General features: G+C 35.6%; 1 protein-coding gene across 4 annotated transcripts in view; it reads right to left on the bottom strand.

Annotated features, from left to right (window-relative positions):
* Positions 1 to 24989, bottom strand: part of TRPC1 (transient receptor potential cation channel subfamily C member 1) — a 61718-nt gene that overhangs the window by 4575 nt on the left and 32154 nt on the right. For 3 of the 4 annotated variants that reach the window (XM_057739819.1, XM_057739820.1, XM_057739821.1), the window contains 4 exons: positions 24023 to 24359; positions 17422 to 17561; positions 15056 to 15199; positions 6043 to 6218 (listed from right to left, as the gene is read on the bottom strand). In XM_057739819.1, the coding sequence (XP_057595802.1) occupies positions 6043 to 6218; positions 15056 to 15199; positions 17422 to 17561; positions 24023 to 24359 (797 nt within the window). The other variant, XM_057739822.1, reaches the window with a different exon arrangement.

The raw sequence follows: 24989 nt of genomic DNA, 5'->3' as shown, positions 1-24989 counted from the left end.
TGTGTACCCCATCTTCTTAATCCACTCATCTGTGCTTTTAAGTTTAGTTAGGTCCCATTTGTTTATTTTTGCTTTTATTTCTTTTGCCTTAGGAGACTGATCCAAAAAATTATTGTTATGATGTATGTCAAAGAGTGTTCTGCTTATATTCCCTTCTAGGAGTTTTACAGTGTCATGTCTTACATTTAGGTCTTTGAACCACTTTGAGTTTATGTGTCTATATGTTCTGAGGGAATGTTCTAATCTCATTGTTTTACATGTAGCTGTCCACTTTTTCTAGCACTACTTATTGAAGAGACTTTCTTTTCTCCACTGTATATTCTTCCCAACTTTGTCATAGGTTAACTGACTGATGGTGCATGAGTTTATTTCTGGGCTCTCTATTCTGTCCCACTGATCTGTTTTTGTGCCAGTACCATGCTGTTTTGATTTCTGTAGCTTTGTAGTATAATCTGAAGTCTGGGAAGCTTACACCTCCAGCTTTGTTCTTTTTTCTCAAGATTGCTTTGGCAATTTGGGGTCTTTTGTGGTTCCATATGAATATTAGGATTATTTGTTCTAGTTCTGTGAAAAATGTCATGGGCATTTTGATAGGGACTGCATTAAATCTGGAGATTGGTTTGGGTAGTTTGGCTATTTTAACAACGTTAATTCTTCCAATCTAAGAACATGGGATATCATTCCATTTCTTTGTATCATCTTCAATTTCCTATATCAATGTTTCCTAGTTTTCAGAGTATAGTCTTTCACCTCCTTGGTTAAGTTTATGGCTAGGTGTGATTTTAAATGGGATTTTATTTTTTCACTTTCTCTTTCTGATATTTCATTATTAGTGTATAGAAACTAATTAACATACATATATTTCTGTACATTAATCTTGTATCCTGCAACCTCACTGAATTCATTTATTAGTTCTAATAGTTCTTTGGGTGGAGATTTTAGGGTTTTCTATATAAAATATCATGTCACCTGCAAATAGTGAGTTTCACACTTTCCCTTTCAATTTGGATACATTTTATATCTTTTTCTTGTCTGATTGCTGCAGCTAAGACTTCCAACACTTTGTTAAATAGAAGTGGTAAGAGTGGCCATTCTTGTCTTATTCCTGAATTTAACAGAAAGGCTTTCAGCTTTTCATCAAGTGTGATGTTAGCTATGGGTATGTCATAAATGGCCTTTATTATCTTGAGATACGTTCCCTCTATTCCCACTTTGATGACTTTTTATCACAAATGGATGTTGAATTTTGTCAAAACTCTGTCTGCATCTATTGAGATGATCATGTGATTTTCACCCCTCCTTTTGTTAATGTGGTGTATCACATTGATTGATTTGCATATGTTGAATTATCTTTGTGATCCTGGAGTAAATCCAACTCGATCATGGTGTATGATCCTTTTTACACACTTTTAGATTCAGTTTGCAAATATTTTGAGGATTTTTGCATCTATATTTATCAAAAATATTGGCCTGTAATTTTCTTTGTACTGTCTTTGTCTTGTTTTTGTATCAGGGTAATGGTGCCCTCACAGAATGAAGCTGGGAGTGTTCCACCCTCTTTAATTTTTTTTGGAATAGTTTGAGAAGGACAGGTATTGGTTATTCTTTATATGTTTGGTAGAATTCCCCTGTGAAGCCATCCCATTCTGGATTTTGGTTTGCTGGGAGTTTTTTTTTTTATTATTATTACAAGTTCAATTTCACTTCTAATGATCAGTGTTTCTTCTTGATTCAGTCTTGGCAGGCTGTATGTTTCTACAAATTTGTCCATTTCTTTTCAGTTGTCCAATGTGTTGGCATATCACTGTTCACAGTATTCTCTTATGATTTTTTGTATTCCTGAGGTATAAGTTGTTATTTCTCCTCTTTCAATTCTTATTTTGTTTATTTGGGTCCTCTCTTCTTCTTGGTGAGCCTGGCTAAAGGTTTATCAATTTTGTTAATCTCTTCAAAAAACCAGTTCTTGGTTTCACAGATCTTTTCTATTGTTTTTTTCAATCTCTATTTTATTTATTTCTACTCTGATCTTTATTATTTTCTTCCAGCCTTCCTTCCTCCCTTCCTTCTGCTGACTTGGGGATTTCTTTGTTCTTCTTTTTCTAATTCTTTTAGGTAGTAGGTTAGGTTGTTTATTTGAGATTTTTCTTATTTCTTGAGGAAGGCCTGTATAGCTATAAACCCTTAGAACTGCTTTTGCTGCATCCCCCAAAGTTTGGAAAGTTGTGTTTCCATTTTCATTTGTCTTGAGCTATTTTCTGATTTCCTTTTTGATTTTACCATTAACCTATTGGTTTTTGTTTGTTTATTTTTAGTAGCATGTTATTTAGTCTCCACATGTTTGTTCTTTTTCCATTTTTCTTTCCATAGCTTATTTCTAATTTCATACCATTGTGGTCAGAAAAAAAAATGCTTAATATAATTTCTATTTTCTTAAATTTATTGAGGCTTGTTTTGTGGCCTAGTATGTGATCCATCCTGGAGAACTTTTCATATACGCTTTAAAAGAATGAGTATTCTGCTGTTCTGCGATGGAATGTCGTATAGATATCTATTAAGTTCAACTGGCCTATTTTGTCATTTGGGACCACTGTTTTCTTATTGATTTTCTGTCTGGATGATCTGTCCATTGATGTCAGTCTTAGGGTTTAGGTTTTTCCCTCTCAGCACTTTGAATATATCATGTCTCTCCCTTCTGGCCTGCAAAGTTTCTGCAGAGAAATCAGCTGATAGCCTGTGGAGATTTCCTTGTATATGACTCTTTTTCTCTTGATGCCTTTAGAATTCTTTCTTTAACTTTTGCCATATTAATTATGATATGTCTTGATGTGAGTCTGTTTGGTTTCATCTTGTTTGGGACCCTTTGTGTTTCCTGTACATGGATATCTGTTTCCTTCTTCAGGTTTGGGAAAGTTTCAGCCATAATTTCTTCAAATACATTTTCAATCCTCTTCTCTTGCTCTCTCTTCTCCTTCTGGAACCCCTATTATGTAAATGTTGGTATGTTTAATGTTATCCTAGAGATCTTGTGGACCACTTTTTTTTTTTATCATTTGTCTTTCTGCTGTTCTGATTGGGTGATTTCCATTATTCTATCTTCCAGATCACTTATGTGTTCTTCTGTGCCACTCAGTCGGCTATTCAGAGTGTTTTTTATTTCAGATATTGAATTACCTATTTTTTAAAAATATTTTCTAGTTCCTTGTTAAAACGATCTTTGTTTAGATCAACTCTTGTTCTAAACGAATTTAGTTAGCTTTTTATTACCAATGATTTGAATTCTTTATCTGGTAAATTATTTGTTTCATTATTTATTTTTTCAAGATTTCTCTCTTACTTTTTCAATTGAGAGTAATTCCTCTACCTTTTCATTTTACTTAACTTTCTTTGCCTCTAGGAATTTAGGTGAAAAGCTACCTATTGTGGTCTTGAAGGGGTATTCTTATGCACGTAGCCAATGCCTTTAGTGGGATGGCTGGATTTGATGTGGGTGCCAGTCTTTCCTCAGGGTGTGCTGGCAGCTATCACCTGGGTAGGGGGTATGGCTGGAAATGGAGGAGCTTGAGCCCATGCAGGGTGTGAGATGAGACATCCTCTCTGCTCAGTGGCCATCACTGCCCTGAGGTCAGGGTGGGGTCTGCTCCCATGTTGCTATAGTAGGAGCTCGAGGATCAGGTTAGAGCTGGCTCTTTTCTTTGAAGTGTTTGTTTTTCCTTCTCCCCACACCAGAAACTTTGCCTCAAAGAAGAGTGCTGAAGAAAATGGGGTTAATGCACTTACAGAGGTCCAATGCACTACCTGTGTAGGTGTCTGTGGCTCCACTCAGAGGCAGCCCATCTTCGTGTCTTTTCCCTGATCATGGCTGCCCGAAAGCTAGCGCTGTGCTGTGACACTGAGTGAGTGGGACCAGAGTATTCTCTCAGCTTGGGCTTGGGCACACAGCAAGGGGGCCGCAGGAAACTCAACAGCTGTGCTGCTGTCAAAATGCTGGGCTGCTTCTGGGATGCCACTGGAGTAAGCTCCAACAGTGGCAGCCGCTGCCCCTACAGTCCAGTGCCATGCTGTGACGTGGAATGAGTGAGGCTGGGTTATTCACTCAGTTTACGTCAGGGAGAGCAGCAAGGTGGCCACAGGAAACCTAGCAGTCACTAGGGCAGACCTTTCTCTGGCTGGGGGCAAGCCACCACTGGCAAGCCTCATGAGTAGAGTCCATGCTTCTCCAGCCTTTTTTTTTAATTTTAAATTAAAAAAAATTGTTTTTAATCTATTCGCTGTGTTGGGTCTTCGTTGCTGCGCATGGGCTTTCTGTACTCTTCATTGCAGTGCATAGGCTTCTTATTGCAGTGGCTTCTCTTGTTGCGGAGCACGGGCTCTAGGCGCGCAAGCTTAAGTAGTTGCAGCATGTGGGCTCAGTAGTTGTGGCTCATGGGCTCTAGAGTGCAGGCTCAGTAGTTGTGGCACACAGGCTTAGTTGCTTTGTAGCATGTGGGATCTTCCTAGACCAGGGCTCAAACCCATGTCTCCTACATTGGCAGGTGGATTCTTAACCACTGCACACCAGGGAAGCCTTCTTCAGCCTTTCTATCTGTCCCAGGGGTTCTCCAACCCAGCTAAGGGGGCTTGTCTCCTATGGGTACGTAGAATCCAGACTAGGACACCCAGTCTGTGGCTTGACACGCTCACTCCCTAGGGTGAGTGTCCACCTGTGCGATCTCCCTTTTCCTCTGAATTCCCTCCCAGAGGCACAGGTCCTGACCAATCACTTTCTTCTCATCCTACCCAATTACATCTGTACCTTTCTTACAGCCTTGGTTGTACAGGATTCCTTCTGCCAGTTTCCAGCTAGCTTTCAGTGAGAATTATTCCACATGTAGATGTATTTTTGATGTGTTCATGGGGGGAGGTGAGCTCCAAGTCCCCTTACTTCACCATCTCGATCCTCTTTATTCCCTATTACCTTCCTGACGTAATCTACTAAAACTCTCTCTCTGATTCACTACATACCACCCACACTGGCCTCCTGGCTTTTCCTTGAACATGCCAACCACACTCCCATCTCAAGGCATTTGCATTTGCATTCCCCTACCTGCCAATGCTCTTCCTCCAGATACATTCTTCATGGCTTGATCCTTCACCAGCTTTATATCTTTACTTAAACATCATCTTTTGTGAAGCCTTCCCTAACCTCCTATCTAATTAAAGCTATACCCTCTCTCAAACAAAAATCCTCTCTGGCCCAAGCTTTATTTGAGGTGCAGGGCCTTATCAATACTGTGTAATATACTATATATTTTATTTCTATTCTTACTGCCTGTATCACCTCACTAGAAAATAAACTCCATGAAGGTAGTTTTGTTTACTGATACTTCATTTACTTAACACTTAGAACAGTGTCTGGCATATTGAAGGTGTCAAATGAATATTGAGTATTCATTTAATCTTATTCCTTAAATAAACTAAAGAATAGTTGGTATATAATAGGAACACAACAAACGTGTAATTCTACACCTTTTCTCCATTATTTTATTTAAGAATGAGGGGAGGTGTTTTGTCTGCCTTACAACTGGTTGTTCAATTCCTTCTGATACAGTAAACTAGAGGAAAAAAAATGTTCACTAAGCTTTAACAGTCTCAACCTTAATGACCTCCTAAGAAGTACTGAAATCTAAGAGTGTTTTGGTTGTAACAATGACAGAGAATTGCTATTGACAATTAATACTTGGGGGCAGAGATGCAGAACATCTCACAATACATACACAGGACCCACAAAGAACTGTCCTGCCCAAAATGTTAACAGTGCACAAAACGCAAGAGTTCCTCTGTTAAGAAAGATTACAGTCAAGGACACAATGTAATAACTCAGGCCACTAATTATTTAATATTCTATGTGTAAAGATGACTATTAAATGATTTGTGAAAAAAAGTATTTCTTATTCAAAACATTTCTGAAAGAAAATCTGAAGTTCTAGTTCTGTAGGTATGAATTCCTACATAACAGGACAGAAAGACAGACATATATTTACCAAAAATTTAAAAGACACTCACGAATGGAAGGTATCATTGCTTTGCTGTTCACAGAAGATGCCTACACAGTCCTTCTGTTCTTTTGGAGTATAGCCTTTATCATACAATTGTGTCAGTCCAATTGTGAAAGAAAACAAAACAAGAAGAAACATTCCAAGAAATTTCCCAAAATCTTGTAACATTTGTCCCATTGAAATCTGTGGGATATATTACATAGGTGTTCATTAAAATTATCACAAAAACAATATATGAAAAACTAAATGACCAAGCATGAAAAGGAAGAAAATATATGATCCACGAGGCTACTCCTTTTTTTCCACCTGTTTGAGATATTTCAGGACTTTTAAAACATCAAAAATCCAGTTGCCAAACAAAAAGCCATTCTGATCAAGCCAGCACTGTGAGTGTTGGATGGTACATTCATTGAATCTGGACCAAGTCTGCAGAGGATACTGTTGTTATAAAGGTAGAGGAAGAGACATGGAAATTTAAGAAAAGGCCTGATTTGCAAGGGATGAAAGAAAAATTGCTTGCTAAAACCTAAAGGGAAATAAATGCTTATATTTATAATTTCTTAAAGTTTACAAATATAAAACCATTAGGACATAAAGTATTTCATTTGATTTTTGCAACCAATTCTAAACCACTTCCCAAAGAACAGCATTTCCTTCTCTATGACTGCTCTAATCTCTTTGCCAAGGTGACCAATTTTCTTTCATTTGGGGTCTATTATGAGAAAAAATTATATGTGTTAAGTCAAATGAGAGGGTCTAATACTTATCTGAGTACCTTTCATAATTTAGACATGTGTAATGCATTTGGGAGCTTTATTCAAGCCTAATTTCATTCTCCTTTAATACTCTTTCAAAATCTAGGGAATAGGTACTTTTCAAAAATTCTTGGTATTTAAATTGGCATACAAATTTGGAGAATAGTTTAACATTACACTTTGACCTGGAAATTCCATCCCTAGAAATTTAGCCAATAGTAAGTACTCAAAGATGCATTACATACAAGGATTTTCATTGCAGCATTGCAGCAAAAAAAAATTAGAACATCCTAAATGTTGTTAAAAAGAATGAAGTACTATGTGCTGGCACAGAAAGGTGCCTACAAAACATTAAGTCAAAAAAGCAGGGTACACAACAGTATTATAGCAGCTATTTTTTAAAGGATAGATGAGATATATGTTTTCATGTAGATAAGGTTGGTATGCACAGGAAATTTCTGGAAGTTTACCCAAGAAACCATTAACAGTGCTTATCTATGGGAGGTAGGACTAGGGGTGTAGAAGGCAGACTTTCTCACTTTATACCCCTTTGAATTTTCTTGCTATGTGCATTTATTACTTTTAAGATACAAAATTTAGTGTTTAGAAATAATCTTTCCTCGAATGTAACCAGGCCAAATTTATATAATTAGTTAAATTCAACTTCAAATAAAATTCTGAACTCTCTTGAGCCTACCAACATAACATATGGCAATCACCAATGATACAAAATAGTAGCAGCAGGCCAGTGGCCAGGCCCCTCCAGCCCACTAAAGTGAGCCAGCTAGTTAAGTCAGAGAAGTGTGCTAAAATTTTTCGGCATAGCACAAACTAGTATTCTAGGTGACTTGGAGTGGAGAGGTCCACTATGCCTGACCTTTATGCATTTGACTAGCATGTGGTTTTTTTCAAAATCTTATGCTTCCCGTACTTGGCCCCCTAGCAAAATTCTGATGGAAGAAACAGAGAACTTTTAGAATTGGAAAGCTCAAAACGTGTGAGAAAGAGAAGAAATACATTTCTCTCTTAATCAAGGATAGCTTTATTAGGTCACTTTGGAAAGAAATCATTTATTCAGATTGTGAGTGCTTAGAATAAAGCCATATCATGTTAGCAGAGAATCTAATAACATATGACAGTAAGAATACAACAACTGCTTTAGATAATTACAGAAAAGACTAGATTTGAAGAAAATTTAGACACTGTGAGCTTAAAGGTAAATTAAGTTTTCCAAGAGTGACCATGTATGCTGTTATAACTTTAATTTCAAAAATTTAGTCCAAAAGTAAAGGCCTTAATTTAACATTACTAAATCTTAGAGATAAGTGTAATTCAATTTCAATATCAAGATCAGCAATATTTAAGGAGAACACCACAAACTTCATGACTTGTTTTTTAAAAGCATGGTTATTAGTTCTTGTATAAGATGGAAGAAACAAAATTAGTTACACTGGACATCATTGAGGTGAATGTTAGCTTGAAGAGCACACTAATGAAACATTCATGTGAAATGCAAAAAATTAATTGTAGTCTAAGAAAGATTATAAGGCTCATTTATTTGTAAAAATAACGATCATGCTTTCTTAAATATTTACTTATTTAAAACTACTTAGCAGTTTTATTTGAGAAATATGAATAGTAAGTTATGAAAAAGATGGTAATTTAAACATTAGTACTGAAATTTACACAGTAGTTAACACTAGTACACACAGAGAAAAATATTGTCCTAGTAATCAGAAAAATGGAAATTAAACTACTACAAAGAAAGATAGCACTAAAGCTATTAATGTGGTGAACTTTTTGTGTGCTTTTACACTGTTTGTGTGACTTAAAACAGACACATCCTTTTACAAAGAAATAGAAATACTGAGGCACTCTAAGAATCCTATTTTTGATATGTTAATACTACTGAAGATGTATCCTTAGGAAATAATTTAACAGGAAAAAGCCTCATACACAGAGCACTATATGGAACAGCAAAGACATGCTAAATGCCTGATAAAGTGTTGATATCATTAGGGTGCATATCAAGTGTTAATTTATAAAATTGCTGACAAAAGGGAAGAAATAATAACTTCCAGTCATTTTTCTTCCAAGTCTTTTTCCAGAAAAACCCATAATTATCTGTAGAAAAGTTCTACCTAATCAAGCCATTCATGCTCAAAATGTTCTTTATATGTGTCAAAGGAATCAAACTGAACTACTTTCTCACTCCATGTACAAAAACCTGAAGCCATAAAACTCTTAGGAGAAAACATAACCTATATGCGTTCTGACATTGGTCTTAACAATACATTTTTGGATATGTCTCCTCAGGCAAGGGAAGCAAAAGCAAAAATAAACAAATGGAACCTACTCAGACTTAAAAGCTTTAGCACAGAGAAGGCAACCATCAACAAAATGAAAAGGCAGCCTATCGAATGGGAGAAGATATTTGAAAAAGATATATCTGATAAGGGGTTAATATCCCAAATATACAAAGAACTCATACAAGTCAAACTTCCTGACTCTCTCCAAGCATCCTCTCAGTCATGCTCCCAAGTCCTCTGTATATAATCTCTAAAATAGTATCTCTCACTTTATACTAATATTTATGTTTGTCTCTTCCAGCAGTCTTTAAGGACAGGCACAAAGTCAGTAAGCTCCAGAACCGGGTATATTAATTAAAATGCTGAATACATGACTACTTTTTATACATCTTTTATCTAACACTTTACCATTTTCCAAGATGTATCACATATTTTTATTTACCCTGCCAGGTGGGGAAGGCGAGCATCATCTCCATTTCTCCAAGTGACAAACTGAAACTCGGAGAGATTTAGTGAACTGCTCAGCGTGAAAGAATAGATAGCAGAGGTGGAATTGAATTCTTGCTTCTGACTCCTTGCAAGGGCTTTTCTAAAACATCATTTTGTGGTTTTTACCTTAGCTCTCCCACTAAAAACTGGCGGCTGCATACAATTAAGAAATATTTAGTTCTCATACATTTCACCTACACAGCAGGGCTTGTTGAATTAATACATGAAAAAGTGTGTTTTAAAAGATGTAACTGTTAATTAACATTTTACACCATCTTTTTTCTAACACCGTGTGAGCTGGGCCTTACTTTCCTGACCTGTAAAAGAAATGGTCACATGCTGCATCAGACGCGCTCATCTACATGCTATTAAACATTTGTCAGATGTCACTCCAATCTACTTAATTAGAATCTCTGAGGGCAGGACTGGAGAACGTAGATTAAATGTGTTCCCCACATGATCGTGCATCCTGTTCAGTTTTGGAACCCCTAGAATATATGACTTCTAAGTTTCCCTCTAGCTCTGACATTCCATACTCCTTTCAAGAAAAATACCCATCCCCAGTATACCCTAAAATGCAAAACACCTGAAATCACTCTTTACTCACAAACAACAATAATATGTATTTATGTTATATAGGCCACTAAACTGTCTGCTAATTAAAGACAAACAATTCACTAGGAATAAAGGATGCACTTGTGTGTCACGTACTAAAGGATGCACTTGTGTGTCACTTTCCTGTTTTCTTGTATTATTTTTCAGGTCTGCCACAGTTACCTCCACTATTCTAAGGGAATGGAGGAATGGATCTAAACATTTATGTAAAGCCCATCATGCATCAGGTACTCTGCTATGCATCTGATATACACCAACCCATTTAATCCTCGCAACAACAGACACAGAAACTGAGACTCACAGAGAACAAGTAGCAGTAAGTTAGGGAGCAGGATTCTGAACCAAGCTGTGTGATCCTGGCTTTGCCTTCCTGTCTAATCACTCAACTACCAGTACTGAAGGTTGTTTCAGTCATTTGAAGCACATAGATAAAGGAGAATTTTAAAAATCTATAAATTATGAAAGCCTGCCAACGAAAGTATTGTACAGTAAAAGTTAATGAGGGACTCATATTACTTAAGAAAACTCTGAGAAGCAATTCAGCACAGTGGTTAAGACCATTAGCTCTGGAGCCAAACCGCCCAGGTTGGAATCCCAGTTCTACTACTCACCAGCCGTGTGACATTGTACAAGTTACTTAATGTCTCTATGCCTCAGGTTCTTCCTCTGTAAAATGGAAATAAAAGAGTCTGCCTCTTAGAATGGTTGTGAGGACTGAATGAGGTAATAAGTGTAAATAAAGATCTTAGAACAGTATCTGACACAGTTAGGGACTCAAATGTTCACTGTTCTCATTACCATTATCACAGTCATTTATAGATTTTGTCTTCATGCCTTTGTTGTTGTTGTTGTTAAAGTATGTAACATTACTGATTTATGTCCAAACATGTCTCTTACATCTGCTCAGGTGGATTAGCTGGTATCCTTCATGGAAGTGGGAGAGCTAACTTCAAACAGCAGGCTGGCCTCTGGAGTCAGACAGACTCAGGTTCAACTCTTGATTCTGCCATTGAAGAGTTCTGTGAACTATTTCTCTCCCTAAGCCTTAAACCCTCCATTTGTAAAATGAAAATAAAAAATAACAAGGGATGTGATGAGGGTTAAATAAATGGAAAACAGAGTGCCTGGCCCACATGAAATGTTCAATACATGTTAGTTGCTGTTATTATTGGGAACAAGCAGGTACAGCAACAGCTGGGATATAGCCATATTTCTCCATCAGATTTTGTTGTTTTCTCAGACCAATCAGTGCTTATCTTTACCCAATCCCATCTAACCAGTTTTTCAACTCAATTCAACAAACAGTCATTAAGTAACAATAATGGCAAGGCAATGAGTAAGGTGCAGACCAGAAAATGAAGATATATTCCCAATCCTAAAGGAATTTTTAATTTAGTAGAAACAACATAATTTAGGACAAGTTAAATTTAAATCGTCTTATGATTAAGACTTAACTACAGGAAGTGTTCATTAGATGTGCAAAGTATTAAGTCCATTATATGGAGAAATTCGTTCACATGGAAGTATGAGCATAGGAATAGATTTTCTAGTGGTGGGGACACTAAAGCTGGTGCATGTTCCCTCTCCCTGGAATCCCTATAGCCAACCTCCTTTCAACTCATCTTTTAAGGTTTAATCTCAGTGTCATCTCTTCTGGGAAGTGTCCTCTGATGCCTTAGATTGAAGTGAGTGCCCTTCCTCTGAGCTCTCTATTACAGCATCTACCATTCCAAATGTTGTCATTGGCTTGTCATCCTCAGTGAACTATGAGTTCTGTAAAAGGAGACTGCAGCATACTCATTTCAGTATTCCCAGTGTCCAGTACCTATCAGACACTCAATAAATGTTTACTGGATGAATAATTAAAGTTTCAACAAGCAGAGGATAGTCTGGGACATTCTAAACAGTGTAATAACATAAACAATGATAAGGAAGTGGGAAAGCACAGGACCTGTGTGAGATCAGTGACTGGTCTTGGCCCAGATGGAGAAGTATTTCAGAAAGACATAGGAGATGAGGATAGTGAGCAATGGCTAGAAAGTAAGGCCCGACTGGAGAAGGCCATCTTCCAAGGTCTACCTACAACATGTCACAAATTTAATAAATACAATCATACAAATGTCAAGTGCTAAAATAAAGGATTCAATCACTGCTGAATCAGGATCATTTTATGTATTCCACTACAGGATAATTCTATGACCTTGCTTTGTCTGGTATGGTCCCAGTTTACAGCTGTTGTCCCAACTTAGTAATGAATAACATCATTTTCATTCTCCAAAGTGTCTCTATTTAGATGATAAACTATGGTTGTTCTAAGGGAGAGATCTGGACTCCTACTATAGGCTACATAACCAGTTAAAACAAAAGTCTGCTAGCTTCTAAATCTATAAATATGTGGGAGGAAAAAATGTTAGTAACTGGATATAAATTTAACAAACAACTGCAGTAATCACATAAAAACATTATCTGACATAGTATGTTATATACGTAAAGAAAAACAGTTGCACTTGAGCTAAAGCAGTTAACTTGTCAATTTTCCTTCGCAACCGGATCACTCTTTTGAGTTCCTTGCTCATGCTTAACAAAACGGAAGAAAATGTATTATAAATCTTCTGCACAAAATTATTCTAGAGTTCTTTGTCACTAATATGTTATACAAACCTGTCATGTTAATAAGACTACACTGGAAAACAAATGTCTTTACTGGAGAAATTTTTAAAGTAAAAGCCTGAAGTAAGGACTCTACCGATTCTTGTTCAATATTTATTTTTCATCTTCTTTCTGACTAAGCAGACCTTGGTTTCTTGGGGGAAATATGCTCAATTAAAAGGATTCATCTCCTCAGAGATACAAATAGCCATGTGACCCAATTCTGGCCAATGAGTTATATAAGTGGAAGTATTTGGTAGGCCTAAAGGAAAAATAATTGTCCTCTTGTTAAAAAAAAAAAAAAAGACAGCTGGCTCATGCTTTCTGCCTTTCCCCTTCTTCCTGCTGGATACAGACTTGATATAATGACTTGGGACTGGGAGCCTGCAACCATGAGAACCAGTCACACTCTATAAACAGTTTACATATTCACAAAACTCATCAAACTATACAGTTAAGATGGGTGCATTTTATTGTATGGTAAATTATACCTTAATAAAGATAATTTTAAAAAATCATTTGCTGGACTAGATCATAATATTTAAACAAATGATTAACCTATACACCTTTTTAAAAAACAGGAGCACAATAAATATTTGTTAGCTTGACAAATTATTTGTTAGTTCTGTGGCTATTAGAACAATATAAAGTATCCTGATGGAAGAGAAAAATAAACACCCCAGCTGAAAAAACAAAACCCACTTACACAGTATTTGTATACATGTCTATAGTTCTTTTGGGAAGAGATTAAGTCAGGAAGACCTGACTCAAAACTTCTAAGAAAAAGAAACAAATAATTTGCTAAGAAATAATAATATACTTTCTCCCTTTTAACTCTTTGTAAAAATCTATAAAGAAATTTCCAGTACAGAAACTTAGGGATACCATCAGTTTTTAACGAAAAAACAAACAAAACAATGTGCATGTAAAAATACTATTGACTCTTGATTAAAACATTTATAGAAGATACTAGTGGCAAAGTTAAATGAAAATAACCGATAGTCTAAACCAATGTCTTATATAACATGTATTGGAGAAAAAAAGAGGTCTGTGAGCTTAGTTCATGAAAAATGGGTTTGATGTTAAATGAATTTAGGTGATGATAGTTTGAACAAGATTAAACAAGTTTCTTAACTTCTTTCTCGTAGGCTTTAATGTGATAATGTGCACTGTGAATCTCCAAAAGAGATTATATGGAATGCAGTGTGTACCAAACTTATTTCAGTCAGAGCATCTCACAGGACTTGGCTAAGGGAGTCACACTTCAGTAAACACTCTTGGAGGATGACAGCATAGCCAAATCAAATCAGGTTTTGCTACATATTTTGTTTTCATATCTCTGTTGGAGAAGGTAATTATGCATTTTATTTAAAATATCTCCTTTAAAGATATAAAAAAAGAACCTAAATTGTTAGCAAATTTTGACTTAACAAGGAAAAATGAATATTGCTCAGATTTTCAGATTTATAAAATAACACAGTATTACATAGAGCTAGTTACCAAGCAGAATTGACTCCACCTTTCAAGAACAATCAACTACTAAAATCTGTGGGGTACAGGCAACCAATTTTGAGTCCTTTCTTTAGTGTCAAGAGACTTAGAATTTAGTCCTGGACTCTCACGTATAATAATCATACCACCATGAACAAATAAAAGCTCAATTTCTTTAACTGTAAAGTATTATAAAGCATAAAGCTGGACTACATAAGCTCTATGAAATTTTTTAGCTCTAAATATGCTATTTTCCAACTTACTACACTTGATATTTGTTAAGCAAAGTAAAAGAGTATTCTGTTAAAATATAATTTACATATTTTCAAAATCATCATGAAGTATGAATTCTGTTTGTACAGAATTATATTTATCACTTAAAACTTTAAATGTGAAATTTATTTTGATAAAAAGCAATATTTTATGTCCCTCTATTGTCTGAAGTATAACTATATTTTAAATATACCTACATCTATGGACTTGGGGAATAAGGATGATGGACCACAGCTGAATACAGTTTGGAATATCTGAAAGCAAAGGATTATCATTCAGCCAGAAGCAAAGCAGATGAACATACTGTGACTTTTCTACTGTTTATTATTTTCAAAAGCAAAGTTTAGCTTTAACATCATGAGAGAACAATGTTCCAGAGGACAAGTAAAAGGTTGCAATAGTTTTAACAAATATTCTTTAAGAAATTTTCATTACTTACCTGTAATGGACCCAAGATAGAGCTTGTTGTATACATAAAAAAGAGACGAAGATAACTCAGAACATTGGCAAATGCAAAAAGCCCTTCTGCCACCAGCGTAGGATGGAATGCGTCCCAGTCCTTCCGATCAGCAAAATCATGAAACTAAGGTTAGGAAGGAAAAGCCAAAGGTAAATAGCTCTCTCAATTTAGGAAAATAAAAACAAATATCCTGACTGTTGAAAGAAAACTATTTTATGTCTCCTTGTGGGGGAACTCCATTTGTTGTATTAAGTTCTCTTCTTTCAATAGAAATAACATTGTTTTAAATAAATAAAAGATTTTCTACACATGTGGGGCAATATCACTTGCACTATGTAAAGAGGTTTTCTCAGAAATCCTGATGTTTTAAAAACTGTCATGAAAATTTTTACAAATGAAATTTTTGCTAGTTTTTCTTAAATTCCACAGCACAGACTTTAAGAATGTGTGCTGTCAATTAATTAGCTATCACATTAAATTAACCTAGCCCTTTGACTCAGAATTGTACAATGTACCATAGAAGCTCTTCTCCCTCTAAATAACAAGAGAAAAAAAAAAGAGTGTATTATTATACCTAGACATAGAGTGAACACATGTTCCAATTGCCTGGGACAGTCCTAGATTACACACTAGTTTTCCTAGCATAATTATTAATTGTGCCCTCTTTCATTTGGAAAGTGTCCTAGTTTGAATAATTTATATGGGCACCCTGATTCTAGAACTAAAGAGACCAGTCTAAAAAAAACAGTGACCGTCAACCTCTCTATCAAACCATTTATCTATGTATGATCAATTTTATTTTCTTAATAACTTCACAACTGTGGTCATTGAAAATACCTAATAAACATGTTCAGTACTATTGATCAATTACAGGAATAAAGGTTTCTAATAAAGTGATATAAGTTAACCAGTTTGTTTTCTCTGTAGTTTATAAATTAGTCAAAAACCAAAAAATATTATATAATAGTTCCTTTGAATGTGACACCTCAGAATTCTAAACTCAGATGTAAACAAAGTTGACATAATCTCTATTACCTTTTCTGGGCTTTTAATAAGTCTTTATAAAAGTAACATTATAAGATGTCAATAGGGTTAGATTTTTGTCCAGTTTTCTTTTGTTTTGATCAATACTTGCAGCAAATTTAAACCTTCAGCTTTTTTTTTTTTTTTTTTTTTCCCTTTTTGGTGGGATCTTCCTAGGGCATGGATCGAACCCATGTCCTCTGCATTGGCAGGCGGATTCTTAACCACTGCATTACCAAGGAAGTCCCTCAGCTTTGTTTTTTAATCAACGCATTTCTTTTTTTTTAAATAAATTTATTATTTACTTATTTATTTATTTTTTAATTGGCTGCTTTGGGTCTTTTTTGCTGTGCACGGGCTTTCTTTTAGTTGCGGTGAGTCGGGGCTACTCTTTGTTGCGGTGTGCGGGCTCCTCATTGCCATGGCTTCTCTTGCTGTGGAGCACAGGCTCTAGGCGTGTGGGCTTCAGTAGTTGCAGCACATGGGCTCAATAGTTGTGGCTCACAGGCTCTAAAGCGCAGGCTCAATAGTTGTAGCTCACAGGCTTAGTTGCTCCGTGGCATGTGGGATCTTCCTGGAGCAGGGATCGAATCCGTGTCCCCTGAATTGGCAGGCAGATTCTTAACCACTGCACCACCTAGGAAGCCCTGTCCAGTTTTAAATTTAAAACTGTAGGCATCAGAAAAATCACTTTTTAAGCTGTGGAAAATAATAGGAGTGATTTGGAATGTGTAAAAACACTATAATGAGTTCCATTCAGATAAACTTTTCCCTGGTAGATATAAAGATCTCTAACACTAATCAGTTTAAGTAACTTTGTGTTCTCATTTTAAGTATATATAGGTTAATGAGGTAAATGAACCTAGCTCAGATATAAGGAATTGGCATTTGGTAGAAAGAAAATGCCTAGACAGACCTGGATTTAAATCCAGTCTTGGTTTCTTACTGTGTGGTCTTAGACAAGTTATTTATTATCTCTGAGCTTCCTTTTCCTTATGTGCAAAATGGGGATAAGGATATCTGTCTCATAGAATCCCTGTGAGAATAAAATGAGATAAATAAAGTATAGCAAGTATCAAGCATGGTGGCCTGGCATATAATAGGTAACCAACATGTAAAGGTAATTAACACTCCTGGAACTATTAGAAAGTTGGGAAACAATGTGTGCTATTTCCTTGCTCAAGGGTAGGTTTAGAGTGAAAACACATCAAACACAGGTCTCAGCCAAAGCAGCTCTGAGATATGCAATACATGGCTAAATACCTTGGGTTTTCCCTAAATAAACTTCACTTGTGCCTCCAACTGACATAGTTAATAGTCACCTTGTTGTGAGCGACCACTTTGAGGGTGAAGGTTGCCAAATAAAGTGAATTCATGACAAAACTGAGTTGATTACGAGATTCTTCTAGAAAGTCTTCCAGCCCTTCATACCAGAGTCTTTTAATGTCTGACCAAATCATCCCTAAAAAAAGGGGAGAAAAAAAAATCAGATAATGCTCTCAATTTAATAACAAACTAAAAAATATCTTAAAACTCAACGTATTAAATACATAATGTGTCAGCTGTAGCCTCATTCAGAAGAAAAAAATAACATTCAAAAAAAAAAAAATTCAATAAAAAGTTCTCAAACTTTGAAAGAAAATAACCTTAAGTTTCATCTGACAATATTTTTCCCAGAGACGGATTTTAATAAATGATGTGAAACAAGCATACAAAAACAAATAACTTGCTATTAAACACACATCCCTCCAAAGGCTCAGTTCCTGATTCTTTTCTTTTCTATGTCTACACTCACTCTTACAGTGACCTCATCCAGTCTAGTTTAATAGCTTTAAATTCCGTCTATGTGGTAGACTTTCAAATTTTTATCTCTAAACTCAACCTGTGTTTACATAATAATGAATATCTCTAAACCTCTCTCCTAAACTTAACTTGTATAGATACTTGGCTACTCTACATCTCAAACTGGATGTCCTGACATGTCTAAACGGAACTCCTAATCTCTGCCCCCAAATTCACTGCACTTGAAGACTTTCCCATCTCAGATGATGGCAACTCCATCCTAGCTGCTCACTCTCAATGTCCTTGAATCATCCTTGACCGATGTTCTTTTAAACCACACATTCAACGCAATAGTAAATTCTGTTGGCTCTACTTTCAAACTACAGTTGTGATCTCATCTTTCTCACCACTACTTCAACTTCAAGCCACTATCTCCTCTGGCCTGAATTACTGAAATAGCCTACTTAGCCTCCCTGCTTCTACCCTGTTCTCCCTAAAAATCTATTCTCAACACAGCAAAGTAATCCTTTTAAAATGCAAGTGTTAACTTCTCTCCTCAAAACCCTGTAGTAACTCCCGGAGGAGAAAGAATTAACTGCATGATAGAACTCTTTCCCCATAGGAACAAAACCTCATGTTATTGTCTATTAAAGTGGTTTCCTTGGAAATGTACCATGTTAAGAAAAATATGGAAGGTCAGTTGTATTCAACATTGTTATAAAAACAACCACTGACTGGGAAACTGCATCTGGACTGGGAGGACTATGAGGGGACTCATAGACCCTAAAAGTATACACAACCAGGACTATATGAAAATATGTTGAGAAACACAGGCCTCAGCTTCTCTGTGTGATGTCTTTCTTAACTTAACGTGTGCCTGTAGTGGGAGGTACACTCCGAGGCTTTATAAGATATCCTGCTAGATTTATAAGAAATCCTGCTAGATATCTAGCAGGCTTCTCTGGCTGGGGTAGCTCACACCCATGAATGTGGCCTCCTTCCACACAACTAAGTGTGTCCCCTATGGGGCTGGGAAGCAGCCCCGGTCTTTTGTAAGAACTGCCAATAAAGATATATTTGAAGCTGTCATGCTGACGTGCTCTACTTCCTGCCTTATATCCTACAAAGCTAAGTAAACCTGGTGCCAGGTTTCTGCCTATCGTGTCCAGTAAATGTGAATGTTAATGAGAATCTGAGATCACCACTGCCACGTGGGCACTGCACCTTCCCTTACGTCTCCTTTTATTCAGAGTCAAAACCAAATTCCTTACAATGGTTTACGAGGCCCTATATTACCTCTTCTCCCTGACCTTCTCGCCTATCAATCTCTCCTTCCATGGCTGGCCTCCTTGCTTCCTTGCTGTTCTCTGAACACACAAGCTCCTGCCTGAGGGCCTTTACATTGGCTCTTCCCTCTGGCTGGAAGCTCCTTACCCAGACATCCATTTGGCTAACTCCCTCACTTTGCTTACCACCTATTCTGATCATCCTGTTTAAAACTGCAAACCCCGTGCCGCTCACTCCCAATCCGCCAACTCTGCTTCTCTTTCTTTTCCCTTAGTACTTATCACTTTTAAACAATGGATATAGTTTACTTATTATGTCTATTATTAACTGACTATCTTCCTCCCATTTTGGGTAAACCCTTCAAAGGTAAGAACCTCTGTTTTATCCACCAATGCCCTAAATGTCCTAAATAGTGCCTGATACACAATGGGTGCTCAAGAAGTTTGCTCAATGAATAAATACACATAAATAAAAACCAACCAAACCAAATAACTCCCTTTCCCTTCTTTGGCCAGAAATTTCTCCATAGTTACATATTCCTAGGAGTACCAGAGAACAATACTACAATCGAGGATAGCTTTATGATACATTCCTCCATTAAGATATTTTTAAGGAGAATGTAAAGTGACCAAAGAACAGAGTGCTACAACCTAAATATGGGTGAAAATCAAGTTAAGCCAATCAGAATCCTCCTCTGGCTTATCAGCAGACAGAATAAGTCCCCTGGGAAACACATGAAGTATTCTTGAAAAACGCTGTTCACAACATATTAACTATACAGTACCCATATTTTATGTAGAAAAACATTTTAAAATATCTGTAGATCTAACAGGGAAAACACTTTTAAAAAATTCCACTTGGATGAGCTTCTATTTAAAATGAAGAGATAAAAACTATCCAAAAATGTTAAACCAAATAGTTTACACTTTACTAACCAAAACACTGTAACAGTAAAATACTAAACCAAGAAAGATGCCTACAGAAATAAGTGTTTTATTTCTGTAAAATGTAATATTGTACCTAAAGGGAACTCCTGACAAAAATTACAAGATGAATTGGAGAAGTTGTTGATCAAAAAAGGCAGGCATATGAAAAAATATTAAGTACCACTGACAGGTAGTTCCCCAGCTCCTGTGCAATACCCCACACCAAAATGAAGCTAATACACTTGATGTATTTTACATTTCTGAGCTGCACTGGAAGAAAAAAGTAATTTTAAACTATTATAAGCAATGCAATCACTACATAATCAATGGACTATATTTTGGGGTCCTTTTTTGTTGTTTTTTAGAATTAGTAATATTAGCAAAACATAATCCCATCATTTGGGAATTCCTCAAGGCTTGCTCTTAGGTCTTCTCTTCTCATTTTATACTTTCTCAAGTGTCTCATTACGCCCAGTTTCATATACAACATATATGCAGATTATTTGCATACAGCTAACTCAAGCTTAAACTTCCTCTTGAGCTCTAGACTATCATATCCAATTGTTTGGTTGACATCTCCTTTGAATTTCTCAAAGGCTTTTCAACTTCAACATATCCAAAACCACACTCAGGATCTACTCTCCCACAAATCTCCACACCTAGTACTCTTCTAGGATACTTACGTTGCTTAATAATTTCCTTCTCCCTCACCTCCTGTATGTATATTTCCATGTCTTATTGGTTTTACTTTGTAAATATCTCTCGAATCTGTTTCCTTCTTTTTCTGTCACAACCATCCTACATCCAAGGTGCCAACAGCTTTCATCTAGATTACGGCAACAGGCTCCTTATTGGTCTCCCTCCATCTACTCTTCTCACAGCCCTTTTTCCCAAGCTACTCTCTATACTGTAGCCAGGATGATCTTTTCAAAAGGAAAATCTGATCATGTCACTCACCTACTTAAAAATGTCAACGGTTTTCCATTGTTCTTAGTATAAAGTCAAAATTACTTAATATGACCGACAAGGCTGTCCATGGTCTAGTACAACCTCCGTTTCTACAGTTTCATCTTGAACTCCACTTCCCTTGTTCTCCTTGCTCCAGCCTTTACTCAGTCCCTTCTTTGTGCCATGCTCCCTCTTGCCACGTGGGCTCTGAATGTAATTTTTATATCAACCTAGAATATTTTTTTCTCCCAGTTCTCCTAGAATACTTTTTGCCCCCCAGTTCTCCAAGTTGATTCCTATTTATCCTTTAAATCTTAGCTTATTTATCACTTCTTCAAGATAGCCTTTCCAACCCCCTGACTAGGTAAAATGCCCTTATAATATGCTTGCTCTCTTAGCTCCATGATCTTTACTTAGTAGTACTTAATTCATTTGTAATTTTTTATCTGTGTGATTCTCAAGTTATTTTGTTTCACTTTTTGTTTGTTTTTAACAATAATTAGACCATAAGCTCCATGAGTGTTGGGCCATATCTGTTTCTGCCTGTGCTTGGACCAAGTAGGTATACAACATTTCAAAATATACATTTCTGTAAGTGCTGTTCTATTATACTCCAATGGTAAAAAATTAAGTAAAGGGATACCATTTATATTCTGTGGATTCATCAAGACATTGTTTTCTTTTTTTCTACCTTGTTTTTTATAATTTAACCCTACTTTTTTCCCTGGAGGGCTAAGGAAACAAATGTACAAAAGCCAGGCATCATGAGTCAGAAGTCACTGTGCTCATTGCATGAAAAAGTAAATCGAACCAAGAAGTTTCTTTAAACAAGTAGGCAAACGATTCCTACATGTTTCCTTAGACCAAGTTCAGATCTATATATAAGGAAGTCAGAGTAATCTAATGACATAATAGGTTCAGAAGACATCCTTGGCAAGGTTTATTCAGATCTAACTGTTTCAAAGCAGAAGCTGTGCTGAGAAAGGTAAAACACTTCCAGGAATTTTCCTGGCTTAATTCACACTGCACTCTTCTACTGAGACAGAATATGTTTATAAAATTAATAACGTGTGTGTGTTCAATAACGTTATTGGAAACAGGGCCATCACTATTAGAAAAGAGTAGCCATAATTTTACCATTTGTTATGAAATTCAATGATAGCAGCAATATTTATGCTATCCAAGGAGCGGTATGACTCTTTGACGTCAATGAGTTTTTACCCACTGCTAAGAAATATAAACTTTAATTCTTATACAGACTTGCTGAAACTGAATCTTAATTTTACAAAACAAAGAAAACATTCTTTCACTCTCAATACTATCTAAACAATAGGTTTAATATTGTTTATAGATAGGTTATAGATAAATGATATAAAGTTTCCTTTCTTTATGACTAAGGTATATACAATAATCTTTCAGAAGTAGTTTAAATAAATAGAGGGGAAAAGTGCTTCTTAAGAGATTCCTCTCAGCCAAACCAACTCAAATAAAAATACAGACAAATTTATATTGAAAAGATCTACAACAATGCAATTTGGAACCAAATACGATAAAGTACAAATTATTTCCTAAATTAAAATATTAAATTTTAGATAAGATAGTGGAAATATCATAAATAGGAAAATATTAACAAGAAGAAATTATTTAATTCTCTTTAACCTAAAATTCAGATGTGTATTATTTTTACTATATCTACCTAATTTTAAACATTAATGCAACAAGAGTTATATACTGCTAAAAGTAAAACATTTAAAATCGTTACTTGAACTAATTTCTGAATAAAAACAAAAATTCCAAAATACACAAATTATTTTTTATATCTGAAGAACTAAAAGTGAACACTACATTAACTCTTCTTAAGTTATTTAATAACTGAAACAGTCAAGATTATATTAATTAATCTGTGCTTCATAACATAGAAAAGACTAAATTTCAACATTCCTTTTACTCTATAGCAAATAGTTAAAAAAAGAAAAGCTGGGAAATGCTGGGGTTAAAAACAAGGTTGAAGATCCAGAGGGAAATAAAGGAGATGTCATTAAAAGACCATAAATAAACAATGTAATTATACCTGAACTCCCCACCTCCCCTTACCCCTCCCAAAAAAGGGCAAGCACAGTGAAAACTGCAGAAGGACATTATAATATTTATTATACAGCATAATACTTATAAAAAAACAATTTTCAGAAAATAAAATGTCTTTAAAAGAAACTGTCATTTCTAAAGAGATCTGGCTATCATTACAAAGAACTGATTTATAGAGTGAGTCACCTGGGAATACTTTAAATCCAAATTTAAGTAATGGTTCTATAATAGAGATAAGGTAATGTGTAACTACAAAAGTTCATAGGTTCTTAAAAACTAATGACATAATAAAACAACATAGTTAACTCTTAAAATGCAACCAAGTACACAATGTGTTACAAAATACCTCAGAAAATGTTCATATTCTTATAACAAAAAAAAATTCATCAGCAAATTTTGTTTTTCTTTTTTAACAGTCATGAACAATTTTAGCAACTGGGAAAGAATTTTTAACTTCCATGTAATTAAGTGATATTAAGTAGGAGATCTGCTTTCTCATCACCAAGTTCAAGAACATTTGTCTCTAAAAAAAAATGTTAGTTAAGTCTTCAATGATCATGGAAGTGTTCAAATTCTTTTTTTTTAAGTTTTTTTTTTGATGTGGACCATTTTTAAAGTCTTTATTGAATTTGTTACAATACTGCTTCACTTTGACCTTTTGTTTTTTTTTGGCCATGATGCATGTGGGATCTTAGCTCGCTGACTAGGGATCAAACCCTCACCCCCTGCATTGGAAGTGAAGTCTTAACTACTGGACCGCCAGGGAAGTCCCTCAAATTCTTGCTGTATAAACAGTATAAAATTACAGGTTGAATGCAGTTTATAATACCACCAAGCAAGGGAGAATTAATGGGCTAAATAAAGGCAGAATCTTTTAAACTAACTTGATACTTACCAATAATCCACAGTATAAGAAGATAGTCTATTCTTTCAAGGGCTGGTCCCATTGTGTTTTTCTTATCCTCATTGTAGACAAGAGAGTATAAGTTTAGTAACAGCAGGAATGTGAAATATGACGCTCCGTGAATAATAAATTTCATAAAAGGTGTGTGAATAATTCTGCCAAACTGAGATTTGGGAGCTATCAAATAACAAAGTGACAAAACTGGCCAAAAGATGCCAACTGTCAAAACAGTCATTATCTTCTTACAGGTAGGCTTACGTCGGTAACCTGACATCTGTCCAAACCAAACAGTGTTTAGAAACTGCTGACAGTTGGACTGGGAGACAAACTGGAAACAAAGCACACACATGAAAAAAGTAAAATATAACTTGTAAATAAGATCTGATAGTACTATTATTTAATTGATATTCAAAGTTTTAATAATAGCTTGAAATCAATTCTGTACAGTACAGGTTTTTTTTCTTTCTTACACGTAATAAAAGAGTGTAGAGGTTAAGAGCATAGACTCTGGAGCCAGATTGCCTAGATTCAAATCCAGGCTCTGCTACTTACTTACTAAATGACCTTGAGCAAGTTTTTAAACCTCTCTAAGCCTCAAATTCCCCATTTATAAAATGGGGATAATAACAGCATCTAGTCACACACTTGTTATGAGGATTAAATGTAAAGCTCTTAGAACAGTGCCTGGTCACAACAGGCACTATATTAGTATTAGTGACTATTACTAGCCTACTTAGCCATTTTGAAACATTTAATTTATAAAGACTCATAATAGTGTTTATGATATTTCAAAATTAACAAGCACAATCCACAGAAAGAGACTTCAGCCTAGAAAAATTAATGATTTCAGTTACAAGAAACCAACATGTCAAGAGAGCAAAGCAATTAAAGTCTAAACATCAGACATATTTATGTTCCACGGAAATACTGAGAATTTCTTAAAATGTACTAAAGGTAC

The sequence above is a fragment of the Hippopotamus amphibius genome, chromosome 6, assembly GCF_030028045.1.
Source record: "Hippopotamus amphibius kiboko isolate mHipAmp2 chromosome 6, mHipAmp2.hap2, whole genome shotgun sequence".
NCBI lineage: Eukaryota > Metazoa > Chordata > Mammalia > Artiodactyla > Hippopotamidae > Hippopotamus > Hippopotamus amphibius.
Note: the sequence above shows the minus strand (reverse complement) of the source record. Positions and strands in the feature narration are given on the sequence as shown.